Below are 17,150 nucleotides of genomic sequence, written 5' to 3' on the forward strand. Positions count from 1 at the left end.
CTCATTGGTTCATGTCCGGCAGTGAGACTTCCTGCCCCAGAATCTAATCTTCATGGATACTGTATTTCACAACCAGTGGAGCGTCTAGTCCCAGTAGGCAAGATATTGGTTCAGACAGTGAGCAGGCCTTAATGCACAGGATTTCTGAGCACATGGGAAATCAATAAGGAGCCTATGACTTCCACTTAATTCAGGTTTACTGAACTGTGTGAATGGGATGAAAGGTTTGTATATTATATTTAGACTTGGCAGAATTTGATTTTTATTTTTTTAATGATTTCAATGGATACTAAGTTTATTTTTTAGCATTTTTGTCAATTTCAGTTTTCATGTTGTGGGAAACTATGAGGGGAGGGTCAGACATTAATTACTGTAGAAGTTGATTCACCAAGTTAAAGCTTTGTAACTGTTAAACATAAATTGTCAACATCACATGTCAAAATATACAAAGTAAATACCCTTAAATCAAACTCGAAAAAGTTCTCAAGCAGCATTTTTCTTTCTTTCTTCTGTCTGCAGATTTAGAGTGTAATTGATATTGACCAACATCTACCAATAAAAATCTGATCGTTCCAAGCCTAATTATACTGGTCCTCTGACAGGGGGAAGAATGAGTCAAATAAGAAAAAGTAGCACAGGAAGCTAACTTAATTAGGAGTATCCAGTCCAGCACAGTACTGTAACATAAGGAAGGACATTCCCAGCTGGGATGCATGTAGCCACAGAGTCATACTGGAGTCTCTATCCCCCTTTCTGTTTCTGAAACAATCTAGCTCATTGTTACTCAAGTTTTAAATCTGTGTTTGCACTTAGTGTGCTTCTTGTGAAAACATCTCAATAATTGCCCTTCCGTGTACTGTGTTTAAAATTAGCATTGCTTAGCCCTAAAAAAGCCTTTTTATTTGTACAGAAATTAAACTTTTTCTGGTGTGTTCGTATTTGATCCCTGGGATTCATTCAGGCGTTTATATTTTCTGATGAGATCCTTATAAAATCTGTTGGCATTTTGTATGATAAAAATTAGGGCTGTCAATTAATTGCAGTTAACTCACACGCTTAACTCAAAAAAATTAACCAATTAAAAAACTTAATCGTGATTAATCACACTGTTAAACAATAGAATACCAATTGAAATGTATTAAATTTTTGGATGTTTTTCTATATTTTCAAATATATTGATTACAAGAATGAATACAAAGTGTACAGTGCTCACTTTATATTTTTATTACAAATATTTGCACTATAAAATAAATAATATTTTTCAATTCACTTCATAAAAGTACTGTAGTGCAATCTCTATTGTGAAAGTGTAACTTACAAATGTAGATTTTGTTACATTGTTTTGTTTTTGAGTCCAGTTATGTAAAACTTTAGCACCTGCAAGTCCACTCAGTCTTAATTCTTGTTCAGCCAATTGCTAAGACAAACAAGTTTGTTTACATTGACAAGAGATACTGCTGCCTGCTTCTTATTTACAGTGTCACTTGAAAGTGAGAACAGGCATTTGCATGGCACTTTTGTAGCCGGTGTTGCAAGGTATTTACATGCCAGATATGCTAAATATTCGTATGTCCCCTCATGCTTCAGCCACCATTCTGGAGGACAAGCTTCCATGCTGATGATGTTTGTTAAAAAAGAAAAAGTGTTAATTAAATTTGTGACTGATCTCCTTGGGGGAGAATTGTATGTCCCCTGCTCTTATATACCCTCATTCTGCCATATATTTCATGTTATAGCAGTCTCGGATGATGACCTAGCACATGTTCTTTGGTTTACAAACACTGTCTGCAGATTTGACAAAATGGAAAGGTGGTACCAATGTGAGATTTCTAAAAATAGCTACAGCACTCTAAGGTTTAAGAATCTGAAGTGCCTTCCAAAATCTGAGAGGGACAAGGTGTGGAGCATGCTTTCAGAAGTCTTAAAAGACCAACACTCCGATATGGAAACTACAGAACCCGAACCACCAAAAAAGAAAATCAGCCTTCTGCTGGTGGCATCTGACTCAGATGATGAAAATGAACATGAATCGGTCCGCTCTGTTTTGGATTGTTATCGAGCAGAACCAGTTATCAGCATGGATGCATGTCCCTTGGAACTGTGGTTGAAGCATGAAGGGACATATTAATCTTTAGCATCTGGAACATAAATATCTTGTGACACCGGATACAACAGTGCCAGGCGCACTCCTGTTCTCACTTTCAAGTGACACTGTAAACAAAAAGCAGGCACCATTATCTCCTGCAAATGTAAACAAACTTGTTTGTCTGAGCAATTGGCTGAAGTAGGACTGAGTGGACTTGTAGACTCAAAAGTTTTACATTGTTTTATTTGAGTGCAGTTTTTTTGTACATAAGAGTACCTATTTAAGAGTAGGTTAGATAAATGTCTATCAGGGATGGTCTAGACAGTATTTGGTCCTGCCATAAGGGTCAGGGACTGGACTCGATGACCTCTCGAAGTCCCTTCCAGTCCTAGAGTCTATGAATCTATAATTCAACATTTGTAAGTTCAACTGTCATGATAAAGAGATTGCACTACAATACTTGTATTAGGTGAATTGAAATATACTATTTCTTTTGTTTTTTATAGTGCAAATATTTGTATTAAATAAATAAAGTACACTTTGTATTCTATGTTGTAATTGAAATAAATACTTGAAAATGTAGAAAACATCCAAAAATATTTAAATAAATGGTATTTTATTGTTTAAAAGTGCAATTAATTGCTATTTTTTTTTAATCTCTTGACAGCCCTAATAAAAATGGAAATGAAAGTACCAGAATTTGTGCCTGCATTTCCCTGCTCCCAGCAAAAAACAAATGTCTGTTCATGTTAAACACTCTATGGTAGATCTGCTTGCACATTCCCTATAAAGTGTAATAGAATGTATATAAAGTGATATTGTTATCAACAGCATTTCCCCCCCTTTTTTATTGGAACTGCCCTAAATAAATGGAATGCTTTATGAGAAGCAAGGACATCTCAGGCCAGCTACTTCACACCTCAGAATTTGAACGGAGCACTGTGGCACGTTGATAATTGACTTGCTGCAGGAATCGATCCACATCTTCACAGTTCAGGGAGGAAGCGTGTGCAGGGCCCCTATTGAGAAATGCTATTCTGATCAGTGCATTTAAAGGTCAGGCCACATCTGGCAGTTGAGGGTTTTTTTCCCTGTCTGTAGTAATGATTTTTTTTACTGTACCTCACTTTGAATCTCTATAGTCCTTCACCTTGTGTGAAGTGATGCTGGATGTTAGATATGAAGAACGCTGTAGAATTGTCCTACTGCAGTACTGTCCTGAAGAAAATGCCAACAAAGCATTTCTGCAGTATCAATAAGCAAAATTCAAATCGATACCAGCATGAAGATTGGCTAATGGCGCAGAAAATTTTGAGATAAAAAGATGTAAAGATCTGTGGGAGGAAACTAAGCCATTTTATATGGTAGAGGGACTACCTAGAGATAACAATGTGAGCATGTAAGTGCTGTGATTTGAATAGAATATAATGTACATACATTTGTGTATATACATACCTACATGTCTGTATATTTATAAACATCACATACACAAAAACTACATTAGAAAATGTAGTCAAGTCAAGCATGTAAAACAACAAAATTAACGTTGGGAAATTGAGACTGAAACTGCACCAGGCCACACAGTGAGTCAGTGGCAGAACCATGACTAGAACTCATGCCCTCCTAACTTCCCACCTTGTACTGCTCACGCCTACACCACTTTCCTTGCCAGAGGTGCCACCCATGGCTGCAAAAGTCTTGAATAATGTGTCCATCCTACCTACATGTTGATAAAACCCCAGTGCTATACCACGCAATTGTGTATTTCTTCTCTCTGTATTATGTACACATCTTACTCCTGGAGGAATTCTGCCCCACTGTGCAATGCAGAATTTGTGAAGAATTAATGTTCTGCACAGAATTTCATGTTTCCCCTGTAGAATTGGTGCTGCAGAGCTGCTGGTCGCCCCTAAGGTCCACTGGACTCTGCAGAGCACAGCTCACAGAGCACCCAGCCCGGTGGAGATGGAGGCTCTGCACAGGAGCGGCGCCAGGGTTTCTGGCGCCCTAGGCAGAATTTGGGGGGTTAGCATTTTGTGTGTTCCCCACAGGGCACGCAGGAGCTTCCGGTTCCGCTCCCATCGCGCCACCGAAGAAGGACCCTCCGCCGAAATGCCGCAGGCAACAGCGGCAGTCATTGAGCTGCTCAATTGCCTGCCGCTGATTTCCGCAGCGCACCGCCGAAGGACCTTCTGCCGATGTAACAGGAGCGGAACCGGAAGCTCCCGTGCACCCCTTAGGGAGCACACAAAATGCCACCCCCCCGAATCCTGATGCCCTAGGTGACCGCCTAGGGTCGCCTAATGGAAGCGCCGGCCCTGGCTCTGCATGCTCCAGCTGCCTGGCTTGAGCCTCATCTGCCCGGGGGATGGGAGAGTGCCTGGGAGATCTGGTTCTGACAAAGGGTGTGGCAGGACAGTAAACAAGCTGGGGGGAGTAAAGGCTGTGGGGGTGAGGGGAATGCAGGTATCTGGGATGGGGTGGTTCCCCATGGCTCGCGTGAGGAGGGGTACAGGTATCTGGACCGGGGGGTGCCTTGCAGCTGGGCTCTATGGGGAAAGGGACTGCAGGTATCTGGGCTGGGGGAACCCTATGGCTGGGCTGTGGGGGAATGGGACTGTGGGTATTTGAGGTCTGGGGGCCCCCACACAGCCACCTCCAGCACCCCCAAACTGGAACTGAGTTGTTGTAGGGTTTTCTTTAACTCTCTCCTCCTGTGGGGGGAGGGATGTCTTTTTTCCCCCCTGTTGTCTGTATTGTTGATAAGTATTTTGAAATAAATTACCAAAATAATTGAAATTGGAATGATTATATTGTTATTTTGACAAATAAAATATGCAGAATTTTAAAATATGGTGCACAGAAATTAAACATTTTTGGTGCAGAGTTTTTAATATTTTTATGTAGAATTCCCCCAAGAGTAACATGTTGATTCATCCAGCATGTAGAAAGGGGTGTAGTTTAGACCATCTGTAGTGCCAAGGGAAGCTGTACCCACAGTGGGATTAATCCCTTGGAGAAAATAGGGCACTTCTGCTCCTGTCCTCTCCAGGGCTCCGCACAGGGGCAGCTCCAGGCACCAGCACAGCAAGCGCGTGCTCAGTAGGTGCAGTTTGGCCTCCTGCCTGGACCAAAGTCTGCTTCCCCTCTCAAGGAGATCTCTGTAGAACAGGGAGGGGGAAGAGGGGAACCCAGGCCCACCCTCTACTCTGGGTTCCGGCCCAGGGACCCTAATGGTAGCAGCTGTTGGCAGCTTTCCCTCCATCACTGATGCTGCTTTGATTCCCTGGGCCACTTCACTGTGGTCCTCTTTTCCTAGCTTCACCCTTACCTCAGGATTAAGCAATGATTCCTCTCTTCCAGCTTCTTTCACTTGGGCTTCTCTTGAGAGAACTAGAAAGGAGAGCTTTTAAGAATGAGTGGGACCTTAATTAGTTCCAGCTGTGTCCATTAGCCTAAGGGCCTTAACTGACCCTTTGCCAGTTAATTGAGGTCAGGTGCAGGCATTAGTCTAACAACCTTAACTGGTTAAATTGGCATCAGATGTCTTGAGTGGCCTGGAGTAGCCTTTGCTTCTGAGGCTGATATACCTACCTTCCACTACTCTCTTATATCCTTCTGGGTTGAGTCCATCACACTATCTATGGCAAAGGTTGTAGCCATATATGGAACTTATGCTTTAGCTCATCATCATCTGTCTAGGTGAAAGGTCCCAAACACAGCATGCTAACTTTGCCCTAGCTCAACATACAGGATGTAGCCTGTAGGTCTCTTGCGTTACAGCCAAAATGTATTCTAATATAAATCTTTAAACCTATTATAATAAGACAAATAATCAATCCTAAGCAGACTAGTTTTAGATGTATCTCATGTACCTGTTGTGTAGGTCAGTTCGTTTCCAGGACACTTCTGTGGTTAAATCATGTACCTGTGGTCAGAACATCCCCTTAAACTCTATTGTCAGCTCCCCAAATACTTGGGGTTTTTCATTGGACCGTTTATCTATGCAAAGATCATCGGCCTCAAGCCTTATGCTAACTCGCTGAAGCTAATGTCTTACAGGGTACAGGCCAATGGGAATAGAATTCAAAGCAGTAAATAGAATAAAGGCAAGCTAGCCCAGGGCTGCCCGGGGGGGGGGGGGAATGGGGCAATTTGCCCCGGGTTCTGCAGGGGCCCCCACAAGAACACTCGAGGCTCCCGCCTCAGCCCGACCCCGCCTCTGCCCCTCTCCCAGAGCCTCAGCACATCCAGAAGCATCCCTGGATAGTGTTGCAGCGTGGCTCCGGCAGGGCCCCTGAGCTCTGCCCCACTCAGAGCCGCGTGGTAAGGGGGAAGGGCTGCGAGCTCCAGGCTGAGCTCAGTTCAGTTCTTTCTGCTCAGCGAGGCGCTCAGGGCCCCTGCCAGAGCCTCGCTGCAGTTGTCGAGGGAAGCTCCTGGACACGCTGAGGTTCTGGGCCAGGGCGGGGGGTGGAGGGTTGGCTAAGAGGCAGGGAGTCCTGGGGACAGTCAGGGGACAGGGAGGGGCAGAGGTTGGGGGGGCAGTCACGGGACAGGGAACGGGGGGGTTGGATCGTGGGCATTCTGGGGGTCTGTCAGGACTCAGCGGGGGGGGGGTGTGGATAGGGGTTGGGGTGGTCAGGGGACAGGGAGCAGGGTGGGATCCTGGGATGGTGGTTGGGGGGGGTCTCTGGGGGACGGTGAGGGGACCAGGAGCAGGATGGGTCAGGGATTCTGAGGGGGGTGGGCAGTTGGGGGGTAGGAAGTGGATGGGGGTCAGATAGGGGGCAGGGCCAGGCTGTTTGGGAGGCACAGCCTTCCCTACCCTACCCTAAAGCTCATTCAGCAGTTTGAGGCTTGCAGAAGAGCCAAGCTGCTAGCTTTTCCATTAGGGCCACCATCCCTTTCACTTCTCAAATGCCAAATTGTAGTCTATATTTAATTTCAGTGCCATAGGGAGATTCATGTCAGGGGAGAGTAGCTTCATTTAAAATTAGCCACTGGGGGAGGGATCACATGAGAAGGGCAATATCCTTCCCAGCCCTACCAAGGGAGACCTTCCTTCCCTGCATTCCCTAAGGCTCCAGAAGGGCTAATTCAGTGGCTCTCAAACTTTTGTACTGGTGATTCCTTTCACATAGCAAACCTCTGAGTGCAAACCCCCCCTTATAAATTAAAAACACTTTTTTATATATTTAACGCTATTATAAATGCTGGAGGCAAAGTGAGGTTTGAGGTGGAGGCTGACAGCTCGCGACCCCCAGTAATAACCTTGTGACCCCCTGAGAGGTCCTGACCCCCAGTTTGAGAACCCCTGGGTTAATTTAATTTTAGCACCCTGTGTCCATTCACATGCATGTGCTATTTTGAGCATTTCAGTTTTCACAACATAGGCTCATCCCAGATTCTGAAACAAGCTCAGATGCTCAGTTCGTGGAGTATGTACATAAGCTATACTAAAGACAAACCCACAGTAACAGTCTACAGTTTGTGAGGGACCCCATGGAGCCAGTCTCTAGGAAACAGATAAATGCATGGAGGTTAAGTCCATTAATGGCTATTAGCCAGGATGGGTAAGGAATGGTGTCTCTAGCCTCTGTCAGAGGATGGATGGCCGGAGAGAGATCATTTGATCATTACCTGTTCGTTTTACTCCCTCTGGGGCACTTGGCATTGGCCATTATCGGTAGACAGGATACTGGGCTGGGCTGGATGGGCCTTTGGTTTGACCCAGTACGGCTGTTCTTATGTTCTAACCTAAATGAAGCCTAAGTTATGGAGACAGATATGAGTCAAGGAAGCCAACAGAGTATCAGAAACCTGGAAAAATCTCTGACTGGATGGGCTCAGGCATTTAGTCACAAGCTGAGGTGGTTGAAAAGTTTTGGATTTTTTTCAAGCAGAATTTTTTTTGTTTCTTTAAACAATTAAACACAGCAAGCAGCAAATATTTGGCCACACACTTCTGAAACCCCAAACTATATTCAGGTTTTGGTAGACTAATTTCAGCTTTTCAATTAAAAAAAACACAACAAATTTTGAAGGAAAGCAGACATTGTCCATGATTTTTTTCTGCTTTTTAAAAACCCCTAGTTTTCGATCCAGAAAAAGTTTTGACGGAAAATATTTGTCCAACCCTTTTAATGAGCTTTAATGCCTTTTAGCACTAGCTGATGCTGAGAACCGGTGATACCTTGTAAAGAAAAACTGGGTTTGTGCCCAGAATATAGTATTGTATAGTATTGCATTTTTTTTATGGAAGGGGCCCCCAAAATTGCTTTGCCCCAGGCCCCCTGAATCCTCTGGGCGGCCCCGAGCTAGCCCACTGGGTTACAAGTGCCATTGTCCACTACTAAGTGCCTTTAGTGGTCGCTGTGAAAATCATAATGTTCCCCGTTGCAGTTTTCCATTTGCATAGCAGTCAGCCTGAAGGTTGATACCTCTGCATAAGGGTGTGTGTGGTGTCTGGATGTACTTCATCGTAATCCTCCCATCTTAAAACTAATATTTTCCTTTAAATGTAAAACCAGGGTGAGATGGCACAGCAGGGAAAATCCTCTTTTAGAAAGTTGCTTCATCCTCCCCTTTATCTTGACGATAAGCATTGAGGTGGTGTGAAGCAGCTGCACTTGCTGTCTGTCATTTACCTAAAATCATCTTGCCCCAGTTTCTCCTTTTTAAACATTCTGAAGTTGTAACTCAAGGAAAAGTCTTTTTTCTGGGCTAGATTAATATTTTCTTCTTAGTAGATCTAAACCAGATATCTGTATACTACGAAATCTTTCAGATGGAGACCTCGTGTTCCTGATGACTAATTCTCTGTTGCTGCTTGTCTTCTGCATGCTCAATTCTTGTTCAGTGTGTTTTGGTTAGAAGTTGAAGACATTTTTAAGTGACCACTTTAATGTATACCTAACCTTTCAGTAAATTCTGTTCATTCTTTACCTAAACAACACCTCTAACCTAGACATTTCTGGGATTAGGACCCAGTCCATCAAGACCAAGCTTGTGCCCAGCAGTGGCCCAGGAGCTGGTGCTACAGAGAAAGGGATAATCCTCTACAATGCACTCACTGTAGTCTCTTGTGCAATGTCATTTCCAAAGAAAACAATTTCGTTCTCACCTGTTGTTTGTTTGTATTGTGTCAGCGCCTACGAGCCCCAATCCGGAATCAAGACTCCATGGTGCTAAGTGCACAGTACTTCAAAATGGGAGTAGATCAAAACACACTGGGGAACTTTTTGCACACGGCAGCTGATCCATACAGATGCTTAGTGCACAGCTGGCTAGCACAGGGTAGATTTACACCCCAGCTTGCTACCAACTAAATGTTAGTGTAAACAAGTCCTAAGAGGAGAGATGAGAGATCAGTACACAAACATGGCAAGAGCACAGGTAAGTGAGTTGATTATGAGAAGCACAGGAAACAGTTGTCCCAGCACACCTGCCTGGCAGACATGTAGACTAGAGTGTTTTGGAGGCATTGGTACAGAGGTGACTTATAAGGAGGATAGAGTGTAGTGGCTTTGCAGATGTTTCTGGGGAGCCCCTTCATTGCATGAGGAGCAGTGTGAGAGAAAGCTCAAAGGAGTGTATACGAAAATAGACAAATGGGGATCAGTTTACACCCTGAAGCACGAGGTTATCCTTTGTACAGATAGCTATAAAAGCTGGTGGTTATAAAAGTATGCAGTCTATTTATTTTTTAATCCAGCTACATGAATTAATTTCACAGCCACATGATATACTATCTGCAAACTGGTTCCTTTTATTTGTTCTACATTTCCCCATGTGAGCCTTTCATGTCCTTGTGTTGTGGAAGTGCAAAGGATGGCCTGATTTGGTTTTTGCTGTACCTTTCAGGGGCTTACCTACTTCAGCGCAGTCTCCTCTAACTCTTTATTCTTGTGTTTTATTGATATGAACTTGGACATTTAGCACCACAAACAAATGGGTGAGTAAAGGGCAATAGGTGCAGTTTGTTTATGTTAGTGCTTTAGATTTTATTTTCATCTGGAAATATATCCTGGGGAGGTAGCATGGGGTAATGACTTCAGTTTGGGACTCGGAGGCAGGAACTCTGTGCCACTGATTCACTGAGTGCCCTTAGATGAGTTGCTTAACTTCTCAGTGTCTCAGTTTTCCAAGCTGAAAATGTGAGTTATACCACTTACCAAGCAAGTTTGGGTGTTGTGAAGTTTGATTAAATCTTTGTAAAACGCTTACAAGGTAGTCTGGTAGCACAGAGGGTGCTGGGTGGGGAATCCAAAGACTCAAGTCCTGTTCCTGATTCAGCTATTGATGCAGTGAGTGATTCTGAAAGAGTGACTTACCACTTGGGGCCTCGCCTTCCTTGTCTGTGAAATAGGGTGAAGAATGCTTTACCCACCTGTGTAAACAGCTTTGCAATCTATGGCTGAAGAATGCTATGAAAATGCTAAGTATTGTTACTGAAAATAAATGCTCAGTGTTACTGTATACTAGCTCCCTTTGAGGGCAGTAACATAATGCATTGTTATGTTTATTTTAACTTGTTTTTTAAGACCTTTGCTAATGCTGCTGGTGCTAGATTGAACTGGCACTACAGAATATATGTCTTGCTGAACAGGTGTCTGGGAGAAAATGCCTCTCGTGTTAAGTTGTGCAATCTTCCTTTCTCGCAGCGTCCCATAATCTCCATTTGCTGGGGCCACAGGGACTCACGCCTGCTCATGGCTTCCGGCCCTGCACTCTATGTTGTCAGAGTAGAGCACAGAGTCTCCAGCCTGCAGCTCCTATGCCAGCAGACCATCGCTAGCTCTCTGCGGGATGACAAAGATATCAGCAAACTGACTCTGCCTCCTCGGCTCTGCTCATACCTCACCACTGCCTTTATACCAACCATCAAGGTAAAGGGAATCACAGCCTTTTCTTTTACTTCTTTACCCAACTCTTCCCAAGAGATAATGGCAAACCTTTAATTGACTTCTGTGAGGCCAGGATTTCACCCAATGGTTTTCAGTTAGAAAAGAAGAAGATAAAAGGAGGGAAACTACTAATGGATCAAAAGCTTTTATGCATATCAAAACCAGAAATTAAGGCTAAGAATGCTTTGGCCATGAGGTCTCCTTCAGGGATGGCATGTAAAGGAAAAGCCTGTGGTTAACTAGCTGTCTCTGTCAGAAAAACTCAGAAGAACCTTATTCTGGTGGCAGCCTTGATCCTCGCTATATTGTTTCTTGGTAGACATGGGTATTTTGGGCTCCATGTGAGGAGGCCTCATGTCACAGAGTTGTGAGGTAACAGTCTGCTCTCTATGCAGCTCTGTGCACATCTGGGTATTCTGTTCAGTTCTGCTCACAAGTGTAATTGAGAGCACAATTAGAAGATAAGGGGGTTGAGCAAATGGCCCTGCGATTAGAACTTGGTAAGCAATTCTGTTGATGATACACAAGAAGGGATACTATTTAGCTTATTTTCTCTTATCTGTTTTGGCTCAGCAAGGCTAGCAGGAGTGAATGGCAGTAAAAACTTGTCTTCATCTTTAATTTCAACAGATGTGATTCTGGATTTACACAGGGAATGGGTCTGCTATGCAAGAAAGTGCCATTTTGTAAATAGTCACTTTCCAGAGTAGAGTCAGACTGTGAAATTATTTAATTTCACCTATATTCACAATGATTTCTCTGGAGGGTATAATAGATTCACACCAACTATAACAGAGTCTCACTCTGTGAGTCTCATGCCACTGTTAGGCTTGGTCTACACTACGCATTTAAACCGATTTTAGCAGTGTTAAACTGATTTAAAGCTGTACCCGTCCACACTACGAGGCCCTTTATATCTATATAAAGGGCTCTTTAAACCGATTTCTGTACTCCTCCCCGACGAGAGGAGTAGCGCTAAAATCGGTATTACCATATCGAATTAGGGTTAATGTGGCCGCAAATCGACGGTGTTGGCCTCCGGGCAGTATCCCACAGTGCACCACTGTGACTGCTCTGGACAGCAATCTGAACTCGGATGCAGTGGCCAGGTAAACAGGAAAAGCCCCGCGAACTTTTGAATTACATTTCCTGTTTGCCCAGCGTGGAGCTCTGATCAGCACGGGTGGCGATGCAGTCCCAAATCCAAAAAGAGCTTCAGCATGGGCTATACAGGAGATACTGGATCTGATCACTGTATGGGGAGACAAATCTGTTCTATTAGAGCTCCGTCAGAAGACGAAATGCCAAAGCATTTGAAAAAAATCTCCAAGCTACACAGTGCTGTGTGACAAGCGTAATGGAAAGCCAAAGAATCAAATGGACCCTCATGGAGGGAGGGAGGGGGTACTGAGGACTCCAGCTATCCCACAGTCCACAGCAGTCTCCGAAAACTATTTGCATTATTGGCTGAGTTCCCAGTGCCTGTAGGTTCAAACACATTGTCCAGCGTGGTTCAGGGAATAGCTCGTCAATTTACTCCCTCCCCCTACCACATGAAAGAAAAGGGAAAGAAATCGTTTCTTGACTTTTTTCAGTGTCACCCTATGTCTATTGAATGCTGGTGGTAGACGCGATGCTGCAGCAGTGAAGAGCAGTATCCGCTCCTCTCCCCTCCCTGGTGGCAGATGGTACAATATAACTGCTATCCGTCATCACCGTCAGCCCGTGAGTGCTCCTGGCTTGCCTCAGGTGAGGTCGGTTGGGGGCGCCTGGGTGAAAATAGGAATGATTCTCGGTCATTCCCAGTAGATGGTACAGAATGGCTGGTAACCGTCCTCATCATAGCAACTGGGGGCTGAGCTCCATCAGCCCCCTCCCTTTCATGTGTAAAGAAAAGATTCTGTACTGCCTGGACTATCATAGCAGCGGCATGCTGGGCTCCTCTCCCCCGCACCGCTTAATGTCCTGCCTGGACTGTCATAGCACTGGGAGGCTGCCTCCCCCTCATTTTATCTCACTAACAAGTCATTGTTTCTTATTCCTGCATTCTTTATAACTTCATCACACAAATGGGGGGGACACTGCCACGGTAGCCCAGGAAGGTTGGGGGAGAAGGGAAGCAACGGGTGGGGTTGTTGCAGAGGTACCCCCCCGTGAATGGCATGTAGCTCATCATTTCTGTGGGATCTGACACAGAGCAGCTGTGCTCTCTGATACACTGTTTCTCTAGTACACTTGCCCCATATTCTAGGCAGGACTGACTCTATTTTTAGAAACCATAAAGGAGGGATTGACTCGAGGAGTCATTCCCAGTTTTGCCTTTGCGCCCCCGGCCGATCTCAGCCAGGGGCAACCATGATAGCAGCAGACAGCACAGAAGGACAGATAACCATCATCTCATTGCCAATTTACACCAGCAGCAGATGGTACAGAATGACTGATAACCATCTCTGCCATCATGCAAAAGCAAATGAATGCTGCTGTGTAGCGCTGGAATATCGCCTCTGTCCGCGGCATCCAGTACACATACGGTGACTGTAAAAAAAAAAAAAAAAGCTGAACGGGCTCCATGGCTGCCAGGGCAATCCAGGGAAAAAGGGCGCGAAATGATTGTCTGCCGTTGGTTTCCCGGAGGAAGGAATGACTGACGACATTTACCCAGAACCACCCATGACAATGATTTTTGCCCCATCCGCCACTGGGCTCTCAACCCAGAATTCTAAGAGGCGGGGGTGTCATAACCTAGTCCCAGATTTGGACCTTAGCGTCCAAAATATGGGGGTTAGCATGAAAACCTCCAAGCTTAGTTACCAGCTTGGACCTGGTACGGCTGCCACCACCCAAAAAATAGAGTGTTTTGGGGCACTCTGGTCCCCACAAAAACCTTCCCTGGGGACCCCAAGACCCAAATCCCTTGAGTCTCACAACAAAGGGAAATAATCCTTTTTCCCTTCCCCCCTCCAGGTGCTCCTGGAGAGATACACAGACGCAAGCTCTGTGAATCTAAACAGAGGGACTCCCCCCTCCCCGTTTTCCAGTCCTGGAGAACAGAATTACCAAGAGTTAATCTCTCTTTCCCCCCTCACCCAGAGGGAATGCAAAGTCAGGCGAATAAATCTAACACACACAGATCTCCTTCTGACTTCTTCCTCCCACCAATTCCCTGGTGAGTACAGACTCAATTTCCCTGAAGTTTCCCAGTAAAGAAAAACTCCAACAGGTCTCAAAAAGAAAGCTTTATATAAAAAGAAAGAAAAATACATAAAAATGGTCTCTCTGTATTAAGGTGACAAATACAGGGTCAATTGCTTAAAAAAATATTGAATAAACAGCCTTATTCAAAAAGAATACAAATCAAAGCACTCCAGCAACTATAGACATGTAAATACCAAAGAAAAGAAACCATATAACTCACTATTTGATCTCTTTGTCCTTACACTTGGAAACAGAAGATTAGAAAACAGAAATCACTTCTCAAAGCTGAGAGAAAAGCAGGCAGACAGACAAAGACTCAGACACAAACTTCCCTCCACCCAGAGTTGAAAAAAAAAATCCTGTTTCCTGATTGGTCCTCTGGTCAGGTGCTTCAGGTGAAAGAGACATTAACCCTTAGCTATCTGTTTATGACAGGGGGAGACTGCGGAAACTATGTGATAGCTATGGAATAGCTACCCACAGTGCAACGCTCCAGAAATCGACACTAGCCTCGGACCATGGACGCACACCGCCGAATTAATGTGCTTAGGGTGGCCACATGCACTCGACTTTATACAATCTGTTTTATAAAACCGGTTTATGTAAAATCGGAATAATCCCGTAGTGTAGACGTACCCTTAGATGGCAGCTACTTGAACAACTCAAAGGTCTGCGTGATTGGATCATTTACCATTCTAGTGGCTGGTAACACATATTCTTCAGTTCTTCTCTTTCTCCGGATAGAACTGGAAGCTCCTCCTAACTGCTGCTGTTCAGTGCTTCAATTTTCACCTATTTTCTAGCTTCAGCAGCTTGATTGATGCTTTAAAGTTGCTGCTTTGTTCTTGTGCCTTTCAGTTTCTACAGCTAAGTCACCGTATGTGTACTGGATGCCGCGGACAGAGGCGATACTCCTGCGCTACACAGCAGCATTCATTTGCTTTTGCATGATAGCAGAGACAGTTATCAGTCATTCTGTACCGTCTGCTGTGCCATTGTAAATTGGCAATGAGATGACGGTTATCAGTTGTTCTGTACTGTCTGCTGCTGTCATGGGTGCTCCTGGCTGGCCTTCGCTGAGATTGGGGGGGGGCTCAAAGACAAAAATGGGAATGACTCCCCGAGTCAATCCCTCCTTTATGGTTTATCTAAAAATAGAGTCAGTCCTGCCTAGAATATGGGGCAAGTGTACTAGAGAACCAGTGTATCAGAGAACCAGAAAGCACAGCCGCTCCATGTCAGATCCCGCAGAAATGATGAGCTGCATGCCATTCTAGGGGGTGCCCCTGCAACAATCCCACCTGTTGCTTCCCTCCTCCCCCAACCTTCCTGGGCTACCGTGGCAGTGTCCCCCCATTTGTGTCATGAAGTGATAAAGAATGCAGGAATAAGAAACAATGACTTGTTAGTGAGATAAAATGAGGGGGAGGCAGCCTCCAGGTGCTATGACAGTCCAGGTAGGACATTAAGCGGTGCGGGGGAGAGGAGCCCAGCATGCCGCTGCTATGATAGTCCAGGCAGTACAGAATCTTTTCTTTAGACATGAAGGGGGGGGGGCGCTGATGGAACTCAGCCCCCAGTTGCTATGATGAGGACGGTTACCAGCCGTTCTGTACCATCTACCGGGAATGACTGGGAGTTATTCCTATTTTTACCCAGGCGCCCCCAGCCGACCTCACCTGAGGCCAGCCAGGAGCACTCACGGGATGATGACAAGGACAGCTATCAGTCCTTTTGTACAATACCGTCTGCCACAGGGGAGGGGAGGGGAGAGGATGCTGCTATTCAGTGCCGCAGCACTGCATCTACCAGCAGCATGCAGTAGACATAGGATGACATAAAAAAGGCAAGAAATGATTTTTTTCCCTTTTCTTTCACGGGGGTGGGGAGGGGTGGTAAATTGACGACATATACCCTGAAACACCCTGGACAATGTGTTTGACCCTACAGGCATTGGGAGCTCAGCCAAGAATGCAAATGCTTTTCGGGGACTGTGGGATAGCTGGAGTCCTCAGTACCCCGCCCCCCTCCATGAGTGTCCATTTGATTCTTTGGCTTTCCATTACATTTGTCACACAGCACTGTGCGGTGGACTCTGTATCATAGCCTGGAGATTTTTTTTTCAAATGCTTTCTCATTTCATCTTCTGTAACGGAGCTCTGATAGAACAGATTTGTCTCCCCATACAGCGATCAGATCCAGTATCTCCCGTACGGTCCATGCTGGAGCTCTTTTTGGATTTGGGACTGCATTGCCACCTGTGCTGATCAGAGCTCCACGCTGGGCAAACAGGAAATGTAATTCAAAAGTTCGCGGGGCTTTTCCTGTCTACCTGGCCAGTGCATCCAAGTTCGGATTGCTGTCCAGAACGGTCACAGTGGTGCACTGTGGGGTACCGCCCGGAGGCCAATACCTTCGATTTGCGGCCACGCTAACCCTAATCTGATATGGTAATACCGATTTCAGCGCTACTCCTCTCGTCGGGGAGGAGTACAGAAACCAGTTTAAAGAGCCCTTTATGTCGCTATAAAGGGCCTCGTAGTGTGGATGGGTGCAGCGTTAAATAGGTTTAACGCTGCTAAAATCGGTTTAAACGTATAGTGTAGACCAGCCCTGAGAGAGAGGCGGGGGGGAGGGGGAGATCTGCTGCTGTCTGAACTTACAAAACAGCATGCTGACATGCTCTCAGCCCCCTCAAAACCCACTCTCTCTCCCCCCACAAACACACAACACACTTTGTCACACTCCACCCCACCCCTCCCATTTTAAAAGCATGTTGCAGTCACCTGCATGCTAGGATAACTGCCCATAATGCACCACTCCCAATGCTGCTGCAAGTGCAGCAAATGTGGCCACACCAGTGCGCTTGAAGCTGTCAGTGTGGACAGATTGCAGTGTTTTCTTTACTGCGCGCTGCAAAGGCTGGTTTAACTCAAAGCGCTCTACATCTGCAAGTGTAGCCA

The 17,150-nt window shown here is 45.2% G+C and overlaps 1 protein-coding gene across 4 annotated transcripts in view; it reads left to right on the forward strand.

The window, feature by feature from the left end:
* Positions 1–17,150, forward strand: part of TULP4 (TUB like protein 4) — a 299,382-nt gene that overhangs the window by 254,587 nt on the left and 27,645 nt on the right. For all 4 annotated transcript variants that reach the window (XM_030556655.1, XM_030556656.1, XM_030556658.1 and 1 more), the window contains one exon: positions 10,750–10,974. In XM_030556655.1, coding sequence (XP_030412515.1) covers positions 10,750–10,974 — 225 coding nt within the window. The remainder of the gene's footprint in view (positions 1–10,749; positions 10,975–17,150) is intronic.

Source organism: Gopherus evgoodei, chromosome 3 (assembly GCF_007399415.2).
Source record: "Gopherus evgoodei ecotype Sinaloan lineage chromosome 3, rGopEvg1_v1.p, whole genome shotgun sequence".
In the NCBI taxonomy this organism is placed as follows: Eukaryota; Metazoa; Chordata; order Testudines; family Testudinidae; genus Gopherus; species Gopherus evgoodei.